This window comes from Uranotaenia lowii, chromosome 2, assembly GCF_029784155.1.
Source record: "Uranotaenia lowii strain MFRU-FL chromosome 2, ASM2978415v1, whole genome shotgun sequence".
NCBI lineage: Eukaryota > Metazoa > Arthropoda > Insecta > Diptera > Culicidae > Uranotaenia > Uranotaenia lowii.
The window spans coordinates 272,714,778-272,737,771 of record NC_073692.1 but is presented as its reverse complement, the minus strand read 5'-3'; the positions used below and the strand labels follow the sequence as shown (position 1 = coordinate 272,737,771).

Below are 22,994 nucleotides of genomic sequence, written 5' to 3'. Positions count from 1 at the left end.
GCCAAGATGGAAGCTGCAAAATCATTTTCAGAACCTTGTTCTGAATCCTCTGGATGGCTTTCTTCCTCGTCGCGCAGCAGCTAGACCAAATCGGAACTGCATACATTATCGCTGGTCGGAACACCTGTTTGTAGATAAGCATCTTATTTCGCAGGCACAATTTTGATTTCCTGTTGATTAGAGAATAAAGAGATTTAGTGTATTTATTACATTTAGATTGGATATCTTCAATATGATTTTTAAAAGTAAGATTCCGATCAAGTGTGAGTCCCAAGTACTTCACGTGATCAGATCATTCTAATGAAACCCCATTAAAAGTTATGGATGATAGATGACGGTATCTAATTTTGGCATCATGTCCTGCTAGTAAAATGTGCTATCATTAAGCTTGAAGATATGTGGTACAATGCCAAATTTTGTTTTCAATTTTCATATGCGGATAACAAAGATAAACCAAGTGTTGGTTTCACTGAAACTTTGATTAGAAATAAGTTTTGACAGCATAACCAGGCAGCGCGATATTTGACATATTGAGCTATTGAACTTCTCTAGAAATGGCGGCATAACGAGGTATCAATTAATTTTTTCGTCAACCAAAAGTTGGCATAACTGTATTATCTGTACAAGCAAAATAAAGGGTGATACAGTCAAAATTTGGTCAAGGGAAAACGCGTGTAAATCGGTAAAATCGTTTATTTAAAAAATCAAATTAAATTTCTATTTCAAGTTTAATAAATAAACAAACAAACAAACAAATTCACGAAAAATATTCAGTTAGGCTTCCGCATTTCCAAATCCGAATTGCCGGGCTTTACGCTTAACCCCTGCTATTAGGTTTTGTATAGCCACCTTGTCCACCTTCTTCGCCGCAGAAAGCCAGTTTGCCTTGAACTGCTTCTCGTCCTTAGCAGTTTTTTTGGTCTTCTTAAGATTCCGCTTGACAATAGCCCAGTATTTCTCAATTGGGCGGAGCTCTAGCGTGTTGGGAGGGTTCTTGTCCTTGGGAACCACCTGCATGTTGTTGGCGGTGTACCATTCCATGGCCTTTTTACCGTAATGGCAAGATGCCAAATCCGGCCAAAACAGTACGGAACAACCGTGTTTCTTCAGGAAAGGCAGCGGACGTTTATTCAAACACTCTTTCACTTAAGTTTCTTGGTTGACAGTCCCGGAAGCTATGAAAAGCTGCTTTTAAAGCCACAAGTACAGATTGCTTGCCAAACCAGATATTTCTTCCCGAACTTTGACAGTTTCATGTGCTTGAAAATATCTGCTACCTTTCCCCTTCCTTTTGCCGTTTTTTTTTCTTTATTATAGAGACTTTCAGCCTCGGGCTGGTTCGTTGACTTTTGCCGTATAAAACTCCTGTCCCGGAAGCTGCTTGTAGTCGGCTTTGACGTAGGTTTCGTCGTCCATTACCACGCAGTCAAACTTCGTCAGCATCGTCGTGTACAGCCTCCGGGATCGCGCTTTGGCCGTCGTATTTTGTTTATCATCGCGATTTGGAGTCACTACCTTCTTGTAAGTCGATAGTCCGGCTCGTTTTTTGGCGCGATGCATGGTTGTAGACGATACACCCAGCTTATTTGCTGCATCTCGGAGAGAGAGGTTAGGGTTTTGCTTGAAACTACCGGCAACTCTCTTTGTCGTCTCAGCGGCTTCCGGTTTCCAGTTTCCCCCCGATCCAGACTTCCTGGCTGTCGACAAACGTTCCCCAAACACTTTAATTACATTTGTTACGGTTGATTTGGCAACCGTTAGCGATTTTGCCAGCTTTGCGTGCGAGTAGCTCGGATTTTCGTGATGCGCGAGCAAAATTTTGATACGCTGCTCTTCTTCCTTGGACAGCATTTTGACAACTGAAGAGTGAATTCCAAAATCAAAATAGGAGCAACATTCTACACACACACCTTCCAAATGAGGGGCGTTCAGGTTTTTTAAATGCAAAATTGAAAGAAATACGTCAAGTTGATATTGACCAAATTTTGACCGTAGCACCCTTTAAGAACAAAATTTTGGTATTAATCCACCTTTATTCGGAAGAAATGATACCATTTTTTTTAACAAATTGTGATAGCTCTACGATATCTCCATGATGCCTAGTTCTATTATGACAGAGAAATAAACACTAAATAAAGTGCGCACTTCGCTGGTAATGAATGAGTTTATTATTTTTTTTCAGTTTAATTCGAATTCAAAAACCTTAATAAACCTGATGAAAATAGGATACAAAATCATGGTATCATTTTCATCTAACTTGTCTAAATTATGAAATTAAATGAACCCTTAATGATGCCTTATTCAGCTTGTAGCAAAATCAACACCTTATCGTGCTACCGTTTAGATTAAGGTTGCCAGATTGCCCGATTTTATCCGAGTTTGTCCGGATATTTAATACAACATTTGGCAAAAGTCCGGCCCGGCCCGGTTGCCGGATTCCATTGAAAAAGCCCGGATCTTGCCCGGATTTATTCACTTTATTCGCCAAAAAAAAAAACAAAAAGTTCTGTCTCCTTTGATACAATCTCTTTTTTTGCCACAATTTGCTTGCTTTGAAGGTCGAGGTTCGAATCTCCTGTCTGTACTCCAAACTTTTCAAGAATTGTTCCAGTTAGAAATATAGTTGGTTTAATATCCGCTAGCTCACTAAAACTAAGCTAGAACATTAGTTAACTAAATGTCAGGTGACAAGCGTGTTTGTGCCAGGCACTGATATTTCCAATATTTCTGATTATGTTAGTCGACTGTCGTATATGGTCAGATCTCTATTGCTTATTTTCTAGCAAGCAAGCAACAACGGAAAAACAATGTAAATTTAGAAGATTTAGAAATAAAGACAACAGCAATATGACGATGGAATTTACGGACTTAATTTTTATTGATGGCATTCAATTTTATTAATTGCTCATTATTCATTGTTAGTGATTTCATATAGCAAATTGAAACTTTTCAAAGTTTATGAATCGTCAATAACGTGTTTTACATGCTAACAATACTTCCAGTGCATTTTTTTTATCGTAATACCGCGTTCAAAAATCACAACATTCTTTTTCGAGATTTTTATTCCATTGCATCGGATTCAGTCCAGCGATTTGAAAATCCAACAAAAACTATATTCCTTACTAAAAAATTGTCGTTCAGTGTCATCCAAGAAACACGTTGTATGAATGATAAGAAATTCTTAACATTACTTTTGGCTCACTCTTCGTAAACTTTCCAAGAGGAAGGTATGTTTTCCACCCTCTTTTGGGAGTCGCTCTCTCACAGAGAATTTCGAATTCTGTCTGAGGGATATGGCAATTTTCCACCGGAGCGTGAGTTCCCCCTGGTCAAAATGGAAAACTATACGGGGCCGCGGTTCTTGTTTTTCCGAAGATCTCTCGCTCATTCCGAATATTTTGCTCGGCCGTCGCGCAAGTAAATCAATTTTCACTCAGCCGAATTTTTCCGGAGCTCCAGATTTCCCCAGCAGAGGGAAGGGCCCAGGGCAGTATTTTTACTGAATGGTGCATAGTTTCTTTATTGTTTTCTCACTTTATGGTGTCGTATTGCATTGGATTTGGTGTAAACCATGAGGTGTTTTGAAAAGTGGCTGTCGGAATTCTAGAAAAACGCAGCAGAAAAGTTTTCCTGATTCCCTTGGTTATCTCCGGGAGTTTTTTTTTCTTCGCTTCGCCCATGGAGGGTGTTGTTGAGAAGCAAACGACCAGAAAAAAAGCAGCAGGAACAGCAGCTGGGAGGAAACAAACTACACAAGGTGTACTCTATTTGGGTAAACTCGTACAAGTGCACTTGATCCACAGGGTGGAATGTGAATAGTGGTGTCCAGGTCAGTGTTGTAAAGTGCTATCAATACAAGAGAGGGCCCCGAGGGGTAAAAAAATAGGGTAAGCGGCAACCGAGGGAAGGCGAGGATTAGTGATATCAAGGATAAATCATTCGAAAAAGGAATGTCATTCCAGTGAAAATCTAGCGCTGAGAGATTTTATGAAGCGCTACTCGTACATATGGATGCTGCTATTGATGCTGCTCTAAGCTTTGGAAGAAATGTGCTACAATCCCGAAGAGACAGATGAAAAATTGTCGAAATCAAGCATTCATAAAGGTGAACAAAATGAGTTTCATACTTGTATAATCTATCGTGATTCACAGTTTCCACACCGAATTTTTCGTCATCAACCTCGAGTATTGATCTGGATGATTTACAGCTTGATTTTGGTTTATTCCTTTCGGAAAACACACAATCGCAATAAATGTCTCTGACTTTATCTAACTTGTGCCTACCTTTATGATGGATATTTTTTTTCTGCTGGAAATCGGATTTTTTTTATTATCTTCATTATTTTTCTTCGCATTACATCGCCTTTAAAAAAATGTTACACTTGAATGAAACAAATTAAACAGTTTGCATTACCATTATCATTCGATGATCTGACGTAAGTTATCTTACAGCAGAAAAAATAACTAGGTAATATAGTCATTAGTTCTAGCCTAATTTCATAATCATTATCTCTGACCTGACGTCTGGCAGCCGTACATTAACCAATTTTCATCAGTAGCAATTTTTTTTTTATTCAAAACCTTCGACATAATCTTTCAGCACACTTTTCTCGCCACAAGATCTTCTTTTTGCAATATGATGTGGAAGGCTTTTATTGAAACCTCTTAATGATTCTGTTCAATGTTCAACGATGCTAAATGCACTAAATGTAAAAAAATAACCTTCTGTCTGATCATATGCAAAAAATGTCAACATGTGAACATGTCAACATTGTGAGTTTAGGAACATATGAACCTACCTCAAGTGTACTTCAAAATATCTTGATTTGCTGGTGGAAAAACAATAAAAAAAAAACAATTAATTTCTGTTTTTGTTTACTTAAGGTTTAGGCTAAAGTCTGCTTCATTTAATATTGGAACACAAACAGTTGCGTGTAGTTCAGTCATTTATTAACGAATTCATAATTTGTTTTTCATACAAATGTAGCATTTTCTTTACTCTTTCATAAAAAAAAATTAAAAAAAATATTCATTGCTGTTTCGAAGAAATTCTCGTACTTTTCCCGTAATACGGCACATTAGGCGGCGCACACCCTTTTCGTCCACCGTTTTGGCGATTTGATTCCACCAGTTCTTCATTTGAGTCATGTTCCTAACAAGTTTTCCCTTTGCCTTAAGCCTCCGCTTCGTGATTGCCCAGTATTTCTCTGTCGGCCGGAACTGGGGGCAGTTTGGGGGGTTGAGGTCCTTCGGTATTACGCTGACCCCGTTCGTTGCGTACCATTCCATAACCGTTTTGCTGTAATGGCAGCTTGCGAGGTCCGGCCAAAACATTACTGGACGGTCGTGGGCACGAATAAACGGCAGAATCCGTTTCTGTAGGCACTCTTTTTCGTAGACTTCTGATGTCATTGTCTTGTCAGTGAGAAAGACTTTGGTTTTCTGTCCACAACTGCATATCCCCTGCCAAATCATGTACTTGCGGGCGAATTTATCCGCAAACACGAACTTAAATTTTGCAGGTACATCCCAGCCGTCGCCAAATAAAATTAAAGACGAATTCGTCGCACCGTACTGTGAGCGGCCTGGAACTTATTGGCCAAATCGCGGTCTGAAAGATTGGGATTCCTCTTGACGGCCTTGATGACTTTCCCACGCAGTTTCCGGTCGACAGTTCCACTCCGACGCTTCGAATGCGGCTTCCGAGCCGTCGTCAATGTTTCCTTGTACTGCTTGATAACACGCCATACGGTATTTCTGGGCATTTTAAGCTGTTTAGCTAGCTTCGATGCCGACAACAATGGATTTTCAAGAAAACTGTGCACAATTTGATCTCTCCGTTCGGCTTCCATGGCGGTGGTTTACAAAATGCTATCGTTTGGTGTTATGACATAAATACATGGTGAAAGGTAATGAATTTCCCGACACGTGGGTGAAAAAAGTTTCCAAATCCGTCCACTAGGAGCGCCACAATGAGCAAAAGAATTTGTTCCAATATTAAATGAAGCAGACTTTATTTCATACTAAGAGACAGTGCGTCTCGAGACGGTCTCAGCGTCTCCCATTTTATTCGGGAGACACTGAGACTGTCTCAGGTTTCCAACAAATAAAAACAGACAATAAAATTCGTCTTATAACAAAAATCGCAGTTCAAGATGCCTAGTGTGGACTAGGCTTTAGAAATTAGTAAAAGTTGTTTTGAAGCAAATTTACTTTGGTAAACATATGTAACATACGTTCCCATACTTCTGTAAACAGGGCGTTCTATAAGTTCAATACACATTTTAAAGGGTGATACGTTCAAAATTTTGTCAAGGGAAAACGCGTGTAAATCGGTGAAATCGTTTATTTAAAAAATCAAATTAAATTTCTTTTTCAAGTTTAATTAGTATAAAATTCAGAAAAAATATTCAGTCAGGCTTCCGCTTTTCCAAATCCGAATTGCCGGGCCTTACGCTTAACCCCTGCCATCAGATTTTGTACAGCCACCTTTTCCACCTTCTTCGTCGCAGAAAGTCAGTTTGCCTTGACGAGCAGCAGGTCCTTAGCAGTTTTTATGGTTTTCTTTAGGTTCCGCTTGACAATAGCCCAGTATTTCTTAATTGGGCGGAGCTCTGGCGTGTTGGGAGGGTTCTTGTCCTTGGGAACCACCTGCACGTTGTTGGCGGCGTACCACTCCATGGCCTTTTTACCGTAATGGCAAGATGCCAAATCCAGCCAAAACAGTACGGAACAACCGTGTTTCTTCAGGAAAGGCAGCAGACGTTTATTCAAACACTCTTTCACGTAAATTTCTTGGTTGACAGTCCCGGTAGCTATGAAAATGCTGCTTTTCAAGCCACAGGTACAGATGGCTTGCCAAACCAGATATTTCTTCGCGAACTTTGACAGTTTCATGTGCTGGAAAATATCTGCTTCCTTTCCCCTTCCTATTGCCGTATAAAACTTCTGTTGCGGCATCTCGGAGAGGTTAGGGTTTCGCTTGAAACCACCGGCAACTCTCTTTGTCGTCTCAGCGGCTTCCGGTTTTCGATTTCTCCGCGATCCAGACTTACTGGCTGTCGACAAACGTTCCCCAAACACTTTAATTACATTTGTTACGGTTGATTTGGCAACTTTTAGCGATTTTGTCAGCTTTGCGTGCGAGTAGCTCGGATTTTCGCGATGCGCGAGCAAAATTTTGATACGCTGCTCTTCTTCCTTGGACGGCATTTTGACAACTGAAGAGTGAATTCCAAAATCAAAATAGGAGCAACATTCTACACACACATACACACACACCTTCAAAATGAGGGGTGTTCAGGTTTTTCAAATGCGAAATTGAAAGAAATACGTAAAGATGATATTGACCAAATTTTGAACATATCACCCTTTAACTCGTTATAGATCAAGTATGAACAAATACAAGAAACCTATTTTTGCTATATATAAAATAATTATCGTTTTTATGTGAAACGAAATGTTCATAGTAGAGGAACGTGCCACGTACGATGGATTTGAGAAATTTCTTAAGCTTGTCATAAAGTTTTTAGGTAAAAATTAAAATAAAAAATTGGTGTGATTGATAAATATTAAATAATCCCCACCAGAACTGATAGCTTGCTGTAATATATAACTTATATTTTTGAGGAGATTGACAGCATCGTATTTTTTGAACAAATTAATCAACATTAAAATTTGAAACCCATCAGTTAGTTGCAACGCAAACGTCAACAAGCAAATGAGAAACCAAAATTTGTGCCAAAAGTTCTTACAACTTTGTTTTATTCTGAACTGTAGAAACAAACCAACTGAGTCGTAAATTTTTCATTTGTACCTCTAAATTGACAAGTTGATTGACATTTTCCCAGCAGCGCTTCTTGAATAATGCCATCCGGCGTCAGTTCATCAATTAGACACGCACTCAAAGCATTGAAACCAGAAGAGTGTCAAAGCAATCCATCCAAATCATTGCTAGATATTTAATCGATTTGCTTTAGAGGGGGGATGGCTCATCGTTAGTTGTTGAAATAACAAGAACTATTGTTTGAAACAGTTGACGAAATATTCTCTGAATTTTTGCAAAAATGGTCTTGTTTATAGTAAGATATCCTTGAAGGAAATTCGGACAATTTTCACTCTAAAGCGTTTTCGACTCGATAAAAACACAACAAGTTTTAAGCATGAGATGCAACAACTGGATTGAATTAAAAAATAACTTTTATCTACTCTATGAAGCCACTTTAGAAAATCTCGTGTATGGAAGTTCATTTAGATGAAGGGACGAAGGAGATTTACTTCAAGTTGAAAAGTAGTTTCAATTTATAAATTCAGATTTCTTCTGACAACAATATACTATGATAAATTACAACGTACATGAATATGTCTTTCGGAATAAAATATTGTTATTTACTCTCTGGAGCCACTATAATTTTTTTTAAGTTACAGTAGAGCCCCGCTGATCCGAGCCATCCGTTATCCGAGCCACCATACATAAAAAATTCAAGCAAAGTTGTGATTTATCACCGCAATATATTGAAGTGTAAATATAGCGACGTTTTCGGCAAGATCAAATCCAAACTTGCGGAAAAATGTCGATTAAATAGCTTATAAAATCCATACATGAATTAATCGAGCTATACGCCTAGATGATATGCAAACCCAGAGCAAATGGAAACACTCTTCGCTCGAATACTCCTAGTGTTCGCAGGTCCTCCTCGAGCAATATCGATGTCTCGTGCCCGTAGAGGCCAACCGGTCTAATAAGCGCTGTGTAAAGGTTGTACTTTGTGCGAGGGCTAAGTCTTCTAGACTAGGATTACCATGTCTCACAATGCTGAAAAGATTTCAATTGAAAAAAATCCAAAAGAGTAAGGAAAACTCCATAAAGAAACAGAGTTATTTAAAATCATTCAAATACTGCCAATTTGTGGGGAGCAATAGGTACAAGCATTTCAGATTGCCTGCATTTTCAAGAAAAAAAATGTGAAAAAGTCCGGTCCAGCCCGGTTGCCCAGGTATCGAGGAAAAAATGCTCGGATTTATCCAAAATGTAAGCAAAATCCAAACCAAAACTACCTTCTTCTTTACATGATGTATGATTATTTGAACTTGTATCACCAAAATACACGTGCCAACATTTTATGGAAATTTGAATGGAACATCGCTGATGTAACTCAAAAAAAAAAAATTGTTTTCATGTGTACATTTTTCAATTTTTCTTTTGAATTTGCATGAGAAAAGCATGATTTTTTTTTCAGATTTTCCCGGATATTGCTTGGGTTTTTAATTGAAAATGTCCGGACTTTGCCAGGTTTTTGGGTAAAAATGCCCGGATTTGCTCGGCCCGAATAAGCTCAGAAAAAACTCTGGAAAGCTTTGGTATGACGTAAATGATAATTTTAAATTTTCTCATAATTTTTTTGAATAAAAGAAAGGCAAGGACTAAATATTCCTATTTTGAATATTCAAAAGAAAAGAATTATTTGAAGCTTTTCTAGCAAACCACACCAAACCCGATAAAATACTTGATTTCAAGAAGAGATTTTAGGCGCGTATATTTCCTTTGAACAAAGAATATGTTAGATTTGTGCACTACGAAACATTTCAGCCTATTGCTTTTGTGCTCTTTATTAACTATCCGGAGGCTTATTGCATACTCGAAGGCGTTTAGTGCGCTCACTGTAAATTACGTTTCAAAGATGCCTTCATGAATACGGGATATTTAGGTAAGGTTTTGAAAATGTTTGAACGTTGTATTTCTTTCGTATTTCTGGTACAAGATGTGGTAAACACACTTCATATACTGAAATAAACAAGTTCATTTTTCTTATTAAATTGCTCAAATAAAATAGAGTACATTCCGTAAAATTTAACAAAAAGGAGAGTTTTCCATTTTGCGATCGAAAAAGAGTACATGTACTCTTAAAAGAGTACGTATGGTAACCCTATTCTAGACAGCAATTGCTTGTTTAGTCCATAGTAGGCACGCCTTTCGCTGATCATTCACCGCGGGATCTTACGGCTAATCCGTCGTAGACCGTCCCTCCATGAAGCAGGCCTTTAGAACAGTGATCGCTCGATAGTTCTCACAGACCAATTTGTCGCCCTTCTTGTAGTCCATCATATAACCCCCTCCTTCCACTCCTCCGATAGCTGTTTTGTGTCCCAGATCCGGACAATCAGTCAGTGTAGGCAATCGGCCAACTTGTCCGGGCCCATTTTGTGTTACTGGCGAATGGCTTCCTTAACTTCACTTATCGTTGCGAGAGGCTCCTCTACGTCGTTGGCTACGTCGGCTTCTCCCGCCGTTTGGCCTCCTGCATGAGCGCCGTTCAGGTGTTCATCGAAGTGTTGTTTTTCACCATTTGATCACCTAAAGATTGTCCGTCAGGATACCTCCGTTTTTATCCCGGTACATTTCGGCTTGCGGCACGAAGCCTTTGCAGGATGCGTTGAACTTCTTTCGTGTTTCCTGGGAACGATGCAGCTGCTCCAGCTCCTCGAGCTCCTCCTCCTCCAGGTGACGCTTTTTCTCCTGGAAAATTCCTCATCACCCTCTTACACTCCACGTCGAACGAGTCATGTTGTCGTATTCGTCGTTGCCCGATGATGTTCTCTGCAACGCTGTTGAGTTAGAAGACTCTAACTTTAAGAGGATACATTTTTCTATAGCAATTATTTAGCTGAAATTTGTTTCAGTTCAATATTTATTCGGAGTAGAAATGAAAAAATACCGTTCTCTCCACTTCCATCGCTTTGCAACATTTAGAGAAGGTAGCTAGGAAACTTGTTTTCTTCCCGACGAATTACTGAACACAATATTGAGCACCTGTACTTTATATTAAGGACAATATGTAGTCGCGAGCAAGAAACAGAAACATTTTTTATTACGGTAGGAATATCTAGTTCTTGAAGGAAAAAATAAATTTAAGAAATTATTAAAGGATTTCTGGCATTTGTCCATCAAAATCAACGACTTCAGGAGGACACTTTGTGGCATAAGAAAACGGCATCTCAAAGGGTGATACGGTCAAAATTTGGTCAAGGGAAAACGCGTGTAAATTGGTGAAATCGTTTATTTAAAAAATCAAATTAAATTTCTTTTCAAGTTTAATTAGTATAAAATTCAGGAAAAATATTCAGTTAGGCTTCCGCTTTTCCAAATCCAAATTGCCGAGCCTTACGCTTAACCCCTGCCATCAGATTTTGTACAGTCACCTTGTCCACCTTCTTCGCCGCAGAAAGCCAGTTTGCCTTGAACTGCTGCTCGTCCTTAGCAGTTTTTTGGTCTTCTTTAGGTTCCGCTTGACAATAGCCCAGTATTTCTCAATTGGAGCTCTGGCGTGTTGGGAGGGTTCTTGTCCTTGGGAACCACCTGCACGTTGTTGGCGGCGTACCACTCCATGGCCTTTTTACCGTAATGGCAAGATGCCAAATCCAGCCAAAACAGTACGAAACAACCGTGTTTCTTCAGGAAAGGCAGCAGACGTTTATTCAAGCACTCTTTCACGTAAATTTCTTGGTTGACAGTCCCGGAAGCTATGAAAGTGCTGCTTTTCAAGCCACAGGTACAGATGGCTTGCCAAACCAGATATTTCTTCGCGAACTTTGACAGTTTCATGTGCTTGAAAATATCTGCTACCTTTCCCCTTCCTTTTGCCGTTTTTTTTTCTTTATTATAGAGAATTTCAGCCTCGGGCTGGTTCGTCGACTTTTGCCGTATAAAACTCCTGTCCCGGAAGCTGCTTGTAGTCGGCTTTGACGTAGGTTTCGTCGTCCATTACCACGCAGTCAAACTTCGTCAGCATCGTCGTGTACAGCCTTCGGGATCGCGCTTTGGCCATCGTATTTTGTTTTTCATCGAGAATTGGAGTCACTACCTTCTTGTAAGTCGATAGTCTGGTTCGTTTTTTGGCTCGATGCACGGTTGTAGACGATACACCCAGCTTATTTGCGGCATCTCGGAGAGAGAGGTTAGGGTTTCGCTTGAAACTACCGGCAACTCTCTTTGTCGTCTCAGCGACTTCCGGTTTTCGATTTACCCCCGATTCAGACTTCCTGGCTGTCGACAAACGTTCCCAAAACACTTGAATTACATTTGTAATGGTTGATTTGGCAACTTTCAACGATTTTGCCAGCTTTGCGTGGGAGTAGCTTGGATTTTCGCGATGCACGAGCAAAATTTTGATACGCTGCTCTTCTACCTTGGACGGCATTTTGACAACTGAAGAGTGAATTCCAAAATCAAAATAGGAGCAACAATCTATACACACACACACTCACACACACACACACTCACACTCACACACACACACACACACACACACACACACACACACACACACACACACACACACACACACACACACACACACACACACACACACACACACACACACACACACACACACACACACACACACACACACACACACACACACACACACACACACACACACACACACACACACACACACACACACACACACACACACACACACACACACACACACACACACACACACACACACACACACACACACACACACACGCAAGCTTCTATACATGACGAGCGAAGGATTTCAGGAAATGGATGTTACAGCTGGAGTGCCGCAAGGGTCGATACTGGGCCCGGTTCTGTGGAATATTACGTATGATGAGGTGCTGACATTGAGCCTGCCAGAGGGAGTAAAGTTGGTTGGTTTCGCGGACGATGTCGTGCTACTTACTAGCGACGGGTTACTCTACAGAAATCGTCCAGCTAAGAGCTTCAGAGGCTGTAGATGCGGTAGAGAGCTGGATGCACTCCAAAAGTTTGCAGTTGGCTCACCACAAAACCGAGATGGTCCTGATATCAAACCTGATTTCACCGCAAACAGGCAGGATTACAGTTGGATCATGCACTATCGAATCAAAGCGTGAGCTTAAATATTTGGGTATGATGATTGACGACCGGCTCAGCTTTAAAAACCACGTTGAGTATGTGTGCAAGAAGGCGGCAACAGCAACGGCCGCACTCACGTGGATATTGGCGAACAACTCGGGGATCCAAAGTAGTCAGCGAAGGATAATTTCGAGTGTAGTTTCGTCAATCCTTCGATATGGAGGGGCGGCCTGGAAATCTGGTCTTAACATCCAGTGTAACCAGCAGAAGCTGAACAGTGTACAGAGGCGAATGAATTTGCGGGTCATCAGTGCATACCGCACCGTTTCGTCGGAGGCTGCATGCGTTGTAGCGGGAGTCATGCCCATCTCGGTTTTGTTGGTGGAGGACTCATATTGCTACGAAAATAGAGGCATGCAAAACGTGGGAACACGAGCCAGAGATAGCTCCATGGCTTACTGGCAGCAGCTGTGGGACAGCTCGGAAAAAGGGAGGTGGACCCATCGTTTGATCCCAAACATCAAAGAGTGGATGGAGAGAAAGCATGGCGAAGTGGATTTCTACATGACGCAATTCCTGACTGGTCATGGATGCTTCATGAAGTATCACCACAGGTTCGGACATGCGGCCTCGCCGGTCTGCCTAACATGCGTTGACGTCGACGAGACACCCGAACACGTGGTATTCTATTGTCTAAGATTTGAAGAGGAACGTGCCAACATATTCGCCGCCTGCGGACCAGAAACGACAGCGGACAACATGTTGCAGAAGATGTGTGATGACATTAACACATGGCAGGCAGTCAGTGATGGGCTCGCCCGGATAATGGCTGCTTTGCAAAGGAGTTGGAGACTGACGCAAATTGCAATTGACGCAGGATAACGTAGGTTAACTTTACTAAGCTTAAATAGTCCGAAGCTATGAAATGAACTACGCAAAACAATCAGCGCTATGCGTGAATTAGACACCCCCTTACCGAAGTATTGCCTTAGGGCAGGTACCGGTTTGGGAATTAGTCTGACGCCCCAGGTGGAGTTTAGGGCATATGTATATACGGATGAGTATATAACGAGTTGACCCATTGTTCCCATGTAGACACGGCACTCGACGTGCATTGGGAACAATTCGTAAAATTCCTTCTTCGAATTTACCATCTGGGTAACCAAAAAAAAAAAAACACACACACACACACACACACACACACACACACACACACACACACACACACACACACACACACACACACACACACACACACACACCTTCAAAATGAGGAGTGTTCAGGTTTTTTTAAACGCAAAATTGAAAGAAATACGCCAAGTTGGTATTCACCAAATTTTGACCGTATCACCCTTTATTGAACGGTCCGATCAATTTTTCGTTTTTCGTGGAAAATGCCCTTTTTGTTGGGTGTATTTTAAGGTGGGGCTTCCAATGATATGTAGTAAGTGACATTTTCTGCACTATGATAATCATGAATATTGATAAACATGTACAGGTATTGATTATTGAAGTATTCAAATACTAGGCCTATTTACAGGCGAAGCAACGGATAACATACGGTTTGATCCCGAAAAAGTCTCTAATGAACGAATGAAAATAAAGGTGAATGATCCAGTTTCATCCATGTTTTCTTATAGTTTTACTTTTGTTTACTGGATATGTGTACAATGAACGTACCGTAAAACGGGGTAACTTTGATCACCGGGGTAAATTTGACCAACAATAAAATTTTCCACATTATCATCAATAACTTAGTCTCTATTTTGAATTTTCGAAAACTGTTTTCTACGTTTGAAAGCCTATAAATCGAGTATAAAATAGTCAAAATTTGGTTTGTATTTGAAATTGTTTTCTGTTAGTAAAAATCTTAAAATATCTATTTTCCATGGCTCGCAAACAAACAGCTCTTCTGTTGATACCATAAAGCATTTAGAAGCAAACGGGTTGTTTAATGTGAAAGAACAACTTTTTTTCTTTGTATATGAACAGTTATAGTGTTATTTTTATAGTCATTTAATGATAAATTTTTGACATTTAAAAAATAAGGACATTTTCCAAGAGTAAGCCCGTATTGGACAAATAGATAGGAACCCTATCAAATCGTTAACTTTGAAGAAAAAATGAAAATAGTAGGAGGGCCTATGGAAATGTGTGAAGGTAAGATTTCATTTGCATTTTGAAGCTCAAACTATTTAGCAATTATTATTATTTTTGCCCCTGAATGAAGGCAGCATCATAGTTCCTTTTTTCGATTATAAATATTTTTATTTTTTAAAACTCGCTGTGGTGTGGAACTTGAATACATCTCTGTGGTGTGCAAATTATTGGCCATAACTAGCGAAAAAGTTACTATATTACAAAAGTAGGTTTTGAATTCCCAGATGAATTTTCTCGTGCGTTGTTGATATCGTCCTAAAAGATATCATATTTTGAAATGTTGGAATTTAGCAGTATATCAGGTTCAATTTTTTTTTTCAAAACAATTTGTTAGTATAGTATTGATATATCCCTTAAACATTCATTTAAACACGACACAAACTTCGCACATCTAAAATGCGTTTTTCTAGGTTCCATACAGAGGTGTTGTTGAGTGATGATATGCCATCCGAATGAAGCCAAGAGTAGGTAGGTAGCCTCTCAAATGAGATGAAAATTTCGCCCCATACAGTGCAAAGTGTCAGTCACTGAGTTGAGGAAAAGCTGTGGGTAGACCAGAGACATGTTGCATCTAACTCAATTAAGCTAGCCACTTTGCCGTTGTCGGACACAGGGTCCTTGCCTTATATTTGGGGTTGGCCTACATTTAGCTATCAACCGAAATCAGATTTTTTTCAATAAAATTGGATTGCAAATGCTGAAAATAATTTAATATCAATATTTGCAGGGCGAAATGAAACATAAGCAGCCATTACCCTATTTCCCATTTGGTCTAAGTTGTCCTGTCACGGAAAGCCTTATTGCGGGCAATCATAATTGCAGAAAGGAGAACGTTGAGTGTAGAAGTCATCATCATCAGCTTGATAGAAGTGGTTGAATAATAAAATACTCCTATATTCCGTTATTATTAGGTTTTAAAAATGGTTTTACAATTTAGAGATCATAACCATCAGAATATAAAACTGAGTTAAGCTATAGATTATAGTTAGTTTGTTCAACTACGATTAATGTTACTATTGTTGTTAATGATACATTTTGCCGTTGGTATGGGAAACGTAAAACTTTCGATGGATATTCATTTCATGTGCCACTATCATAAACACGAGAAAACCTGCCATTCATAGGGCTTATTGGCACATTTTCGCCATGGTGAATTTCACTGGCAGACAACTCTATCTTAGTTCCTGGCGGGCATTTCTCGTGGGAGGAAAAGTCTAGTTTCTAGTTAACTTTTCTTCATCACTCCTCACACACATATATCTAAAGTGTGCAACTACAATATTCCGTACTGTTGGCTCATTCATCACCATCCTTCATTGAATCATATTACTCAAATCAGAAGCAGTCCACGGGGATGGGGAATGGTTGCCCACAGGGTCATCCACTGTTACCGCACGTTCGTTATGGTTAGTTTTAAATTTTTTCATTTTACCTTTTTCAGTTTCTACATAAATTACCGAAGTTAGAGATATGAATTTCCTGAATATCATACCAGCAAATATTCAAACTACTTAATCAATGTCTGATTTGGCAGTGTAACGTAGTTTTCACACAACCCCTGATGAGAATTCCCACAGCATTTAAGACAATAATAGCCAAAATGAGGAAGTGAGTATAGCACATCAGCTACTGCAACTGACAGTTTGACGAGTGTCCTGTTTCAACTGTATGATATCGAGCGGGTACAAAATTTATGGATTCAGCTGACCTAAATTGAGTGAAATGTGCGATTGGCGATCATCAATGAGATGATTGAATTCATGGATTGGCTAGTGAAGTAGACAATGTGCAACTCGAGACCCCATACACCCAACCTTCGGGTAGTGGTCATATCACCTCTTGTCTGCAACTCCGATTCTCTACCTCCCCGTGGTACTAGCTGGGGTGCGAGCAACCTTAGCGGAGATCGGGTACCCAACCCCGGTGGATGCTTTGGTCGCATGCAGAATGAGTTAGGGGGCTTCGTACGCGTCTGTTCTCCATGTTAGGGGCGGCGTGCGGAGTGCAACAACGTCCTGGTGGTGTTCGGGACCCAAAACAGCAACATCACGACGGTCCTCCTGCGAGATAGTGGGGTTAGCTGCGGGCCTTGCGAGCCTGTGACTACAAAAAACATAAGCAACGAACAACGAACAACAAATTTCGGATGGAAATCGGCAAAGACCCACGCGACGAAAAGGGACTAGCGATTGGAAACTTGGAACATGGAACTGCCGATCTCTAAATTTTGTGGGCAGTACCCACGTGCTCTCCAACGAATTGAAGAGCCGCAAATTCGACATCGTAGCGCTGCAGGAGGTATGCTGGAAGGGCTCCACGGTACGAACGTATCCAGATGGTCGTGCCATCTACCAGAGCTGCGGCAACACACACGAGCTTGGAACAGCTTTTATAGTGATGGGAAAGATGCAAAAGCGCGTGATCGGGTGGTGGCCGATCAACTCACGAATGTGCCGGTTGAGAATCAAGGGCCGGTTCTTCAACATCAGCATCATCAACGTGCACAGCCCTCACCTCGGAAGTACCGGTGACGACAAAGACGAATTTTACGCGCAGCTGGAGCGTGAATACGACCGTTGCCCAAAACATGATATCAAGATCGTCATCGGGGATTTCAATGCTCAGGTCGGCCAGGAGGAGGAATTTAAACCGACAATTGGAAGGTTCAGCGCGCACCAGCTGACCAACGAAAACGGCCTCAGACTCATTGATTTCGCCGCCTCCAAACGAATGGCCGTACGTAGTACCTTTTTTCAGCACCGCCTCCCACACAAGTACACCTGGAGATCACCGTACCAAACTCAATCACAGATCGACCACGTTTTGATCGACAGCCGGCACTTCTCGGACATCATCGACGTCAGATCCTGTCGGGGCGCCAACATCGAGTCGGACCATTATCTGGTGATGGTGAAGATGCGCCCAAAACTCTCCGTAGTGAACAACACGCGAAACCGGCGCCCGCCTCGGTTAAACATCGCGCGACTGAAGCAACCTGAGGTCGCGGCAGACTACGCGCAATCGGTCGAAGCAGCGCTGCCGGCAGAGGGCGAGCTTGACGAAGCCCCTCTCGAGGACTGTTGGTATACCATCAAAACAGCCATCAACAGTGCTGCGGAGAACGTCATCGGTTATGTGGAGCGATCTCGACGGAACGACTGGTTCGACGAGGAGTGTAGGAGGGTGATGGACGAAGAGAATGCCGCGCGGGCGGCAGTCGTGCAAAGAGGCACCCGTCGAAATGTGGAAAATCACCGACAGCGGAAGAGGCAGCGAGTCCGACTTTTCCAGGAGAAAAAGCGCCGCCTGGAGGAGGAGGAGCTCGAGGAGCTGGAGCAGCTGCATCGTTCCCAAGAAACACGAAAGTTCTATCAGAAACTCAACGCATCCCGCAAAGGCTTCGTGCCGCAAGCCGAAATGTGCCGGGATAAGGACGGGGGTATCCTGACGGACAATCGTGAGGTGATCAAAAGGTGGAAGCAGCACTTCGATGAACACCTGAACGGCGCACATGCAGGAGATCAAGACGGTGGGGGAAGGTACATCGCCGGCGTAGCCAACGACGAAGAGGAGCCACTCCCAACGATGAGTGAAGTTAAGGAAGCCATTTGCCAGCTGAATAGAAACAAGTCGGCTGGAAAGGATGGCATCGCAGCTGAACTCATCAAAATGGGCCCGGACAGGTTGGCCGATTGCCTACACCGGTTGATAGTCCGGATCTGGGACATAGAACAGCTACCGGAGGAGTGGAAGGAGGGGGTAATATGCCCCATCTACAAGAAGGGCGACAAATTGGACTGTGAGAACTACCGAGCGATCACTGTCCTCAATGCCGCCTACAAAGTGTTGTCCCGAATCCTACTCCGCCGCCTCACGCCACAAGCAAACAGATTCGTGGGAAGTCATCAGGCCGGCTTCATGGAGGGACGGTCTACGACGGACCAGATATTCACATTACGGCAAATCCTCCAAAAATGCCGTGAACACCAAGTCCCTACGCATCATCTATTCATCGACTTCAAAGCCGCATACGACACGATCGACCGTAACGAGCTATGGAAAATCATGGACGAGAACGGCTTTTCCGGGAAGCTAATCAGACTGATCAAGGCGACGATGGATGGAACGCAGTGCTGTGTGCGGATTTCGGGTGAATTGTCGAGTTCATTCGAATCGCGCAGGGGGCTTCGACAAGGTGATGGTCTATCCTGCATGATGTTCAACGTGGCGCTAGAAGGTGTTATTCGACGAGCGGTGGGCGAAATGCGGGGCACGATTTTCGACAGATCCAGTCAACTTATCTGCTTTGCCGATGACATTGATATAGTCGGCAGATCATCTGCGGCGGTGGAGGAGATCTACCGCAAACTGAAACGCGAAGCAGGAAGGATTGGGTTGATGATTAATACGTCCAAGACGAAGTACATGCTGGCCTGCGGATCCGTGACCGACCGAACCCGCTTGTCCAGTAATAACAAGGTTATGATCGACGGCGACGAGCTGGAGATAGTCGAAGACTTTGTCTATCTCGGCTCACTGGTGACCGCAGACAATGACACCAGCCGTGAGATCCGGAGGCGAATTATCAGCGGAAGTCGTGCCTACTATGGACTCCACAAGCAACTGCGGTCGAGAAGACTTTGCCCTCGTACGAAGTGTAACCTGTATATGACGCTTATTAGACCGGTTGTTCTCTACGGGCACGAGACATGGATATTGCTCGAGGAGGACCTGCTTACACTCGGAGTATTCGAGCGACGAGTGTTAAGAACCATCTTTGGCGGCGTACAGGAGAACGGAGTGTGGAGGCGAAGGATGAACCACGAGCTCGCGCGACTCTACGGCGAACCCAGTATCCAGAAGGTGGTGAAGGCTGGCCGGATACGCTGGGCTGGACATGTTGCGAGAATGCCGGACGACTGTCCTGCAAAACAGGTGTTCGCTACGAATCCGGTAGGAACAAGACGAGCGGGGGCGCAACGAGCGAGGTGGTTAGACCAAGTGGAGCGTGATCTGGCGAACGTGGGGTGCCCGAGAAATTGGAGAACGGTTGCTATGAACCGAGTGAATTTTAGGAATTATGTTCGTCAAGTTATGTCGTGAGACGGAATACTATGTAAATAAAAAATAAAAAAAATGAATTCATGGATGGGAAGTCATCCTCTTCATTCGAAAACTTTATCATAAAACTTTTTATTCTAAACAGAAACTTAAGTCAGTTTTTACTTTTATTTTTTTATTTGATCCTAGGGATTTTAACACCCGGATGTCTCCTATTTTGACTTGCAACACTAACAACAATTTTTTTTTTTAAATTTCAGATATCTATGCCGGAAATGTCAAAAGAATAACCTTTTCTGCAAGCATAACTCAACAACGGATGGTGAAAATGTGGGAAAGCGCTGGCTAAGGAAGTGATAAAAAAACTGCCCCGCCACGTGGCGGTTCACTATCACTATGTACGCTTTCAACATTCTTGTAGATGTATGAGAATACTATTAGCCAATATTTTAGCACGGGGCTCCAAATAGATGAATCGTAGAAAATGCACTTCACTGAACCATGAGTGATAAGTCCTGCGCCGTGTATGGTAACCGCCCTAACCTTAGTGGATAAACAATAGTCTTCAATTTTAAATCTCACCCGAAGCATCAGGCAGAACGGAACGGAACAAAACAAAAAATAATACCGGTCTTGAAAACTTTTCGAGGACACCGATAGGAGATGCATTTTTGGATTGATAAGCGCTCGCAGACGTGTGGTTTTGGCAGGGCGCGGGTGGCTGCGTCACTCTCAAGTGGGGGCGGTCTTGGTTTTGGGTATCCCAGACGTGTACCCAGAAAATCAATGGTTACCCCAATTCATCGGTTTCAAACGGTCGATTGTACCAGGCCACACCTCTATCGACATCAGCAGCAGCAACAACAGCAACAGCAACAACAGACCAATAGTAGTAATCATCAACAACATCAGCAACAGTACCATCATCAACAGCATCCGACGGCAGCAGGCAACAATCAACAATCGGCACACGTACAACAGCATCAGGCACAGCTACATAGCAATAGTCATTACAACAGCAGCGGAATACTTCCTGCCTCGACGCATCCGCATCCGCAAGACGCACGCAGCAGTCACGGTCAGCACCAACAGCAGAGCCAAACGCAACATGGCAACAGCTACCACGTGCCGGTTGCGGTCAATCATATTTATAAGTAAGTGAACGCTTTATTATCATAAATTATTCAATCTTACAGCACACAGTGGGGAAAATCGGTCGTAATTCCGGAATACCGGAGATGGTGAAAAGTGGTAGAAGCTGAACATCACAGTTCTTGTTTATGATATAACTAGCTGACCCAGTGGGCTTTGCCACACCTTTAAAAATTGTTAAAAATAGTGATCTTTTGGAATTTTTTAGAAGTTTTGTTATATTTGTATATGACTTTGAACAAAATTTAAAAAAAATGTCAAAATGAGAACTAAAACTTGATTTTAGATTAAAATACGAACATGAAATACAACGATTGTTTTAAATAAAATTTATTTGTGGAGAAGGGTCTCTAGCAACCAAAAAAACATTTTGTGTAAACTTATAAACTTTCAAATTCTACTCAACAACTTATTTTTATTTCATTTTCATAGAATTCCGTCTCACGACATAACTTGACGAAAATAATTCCTAAAATTCACTCGATCTATGGCAATTTCTCGAACATCCTATATTCGCCAGATCACGCTCAACTTGGTCTAATTACCTGCTCCTCTCGTTCCTACCGGATTCGAAGCGAACACGTGTTTTGCAGGACAGTCGTCCGGCATTCTCGCAACATGTCCTGCCCAGCGTATCCAGCCAGCCTTAATTACCTTCTGGATACTGATTCATTCTTAGCCTCCACATTTCGTTCTCCTGCACGCCGCCGAGAATAATTCTTAACACTCGTTGCTCGAATACTCCGAGTGTACGCAGGTCCTCCTCGAGCAATATCCACGTTTCGTGCCCGTAGATAACAACCGGTCTAATGAGCGTTATGTACAGGTTACACTTCGTGCGAGCGCTAAGTCTTTTCGACCGCAGGAAACCGGTGCATAGGGCTGTGGTAAAAGACCTCCACTGTTGACGATCCGGAGCCAGCGTCTTCACTTTGTCCCAGTCAAGACTATCGTCGACAGTTCGGATTTCGGCAGCTAGACTTCGCCGCCACGAGTTTCTGGGTCTGCCTCTTCTTCGATGTCCTTTTGGATTCCTTTCAAGCACCTCTCTGCAAATCTCGTTCTCATCTCTTCGCAGCGTGTGCCCAATCCATCTCCACTCACGTTTCCGAATCTCGATTTCTAGAGCCCTTTGATGACACCGGCGATGTAGTTCCTCATTCGAGGCCACCAAGCCAGGGCACCATGATATTCCGCAGGCAGCGGTTTACAAATACTTGCAGTTTTCGCGTCGTTTCCGCATATGTGCACCAAGTTTCGCACCCGTACAGCAATACGGATTTGACGTTTGAGTTGAAGATTCGAATTTTCGTTTGTAGAGATATCTGTCGTGAGCGCAAAATGTTGCGGAGACTCACAAATGCAAATCGGGCATTTCTGATCCGGGTTTCGATGTCTTTCTTGGTACAACCATCAGGCGTTATCTGGCTACCAAGATACTGGAAGCACTCCACTTTCTCAACCTGTTGCCCAGCTACCATGAAACTTGAGGGATTTCCTGTGTTGATCTCCATCGACTTGGTTTTTCCGACATTGATTTTGAGACCCGCTGCCTTGGAGCTTTCGGTGAGGTCGTCGAGTATTCGCTGCATATCCGGTTGAGTTTGGGCGAGCAAAACAATATCGTCTTCCATGTCAAGATCGTTCAGTTGCTCCATTGATGAAGGATACCACGCCAATCCTCGGTTCAGTGCACAATCGATCGATCCAGTCAGAATCTCATCCATTACGATAAGTAAAAGTAGCGGTGATAAGA

General features: G+C 42.3%; 1 protein-coding gene across 1 annotated transcript in view; it reads left to right on the top strand.

The window, feature by feature from the left end:
- Nucleotides 1-3,401: 3,401 nt before the first annotated feature.
- Nucleotides 3,402-22,994, top strand: part of LOC129746505 (uncharacterized) — a 31,343-nt gene continuing 11,750 nt past the window's right edge. Inside the window, exons 1-2 of the mRNA XM_055740179.1 lie at nt 3,402-4,105; nt 20,347-21,240. Coding sequence (XP_055596154.1) covers nt 20,750-21,240 — 491 coding nt within the window. The 5' untranslated portion in view covers nt 3,402-4,105; nt 20,347-20,749. The remainder of the gene's footprint in view (nt 4,106-20,346; nt 21,241-22,994) is intronic.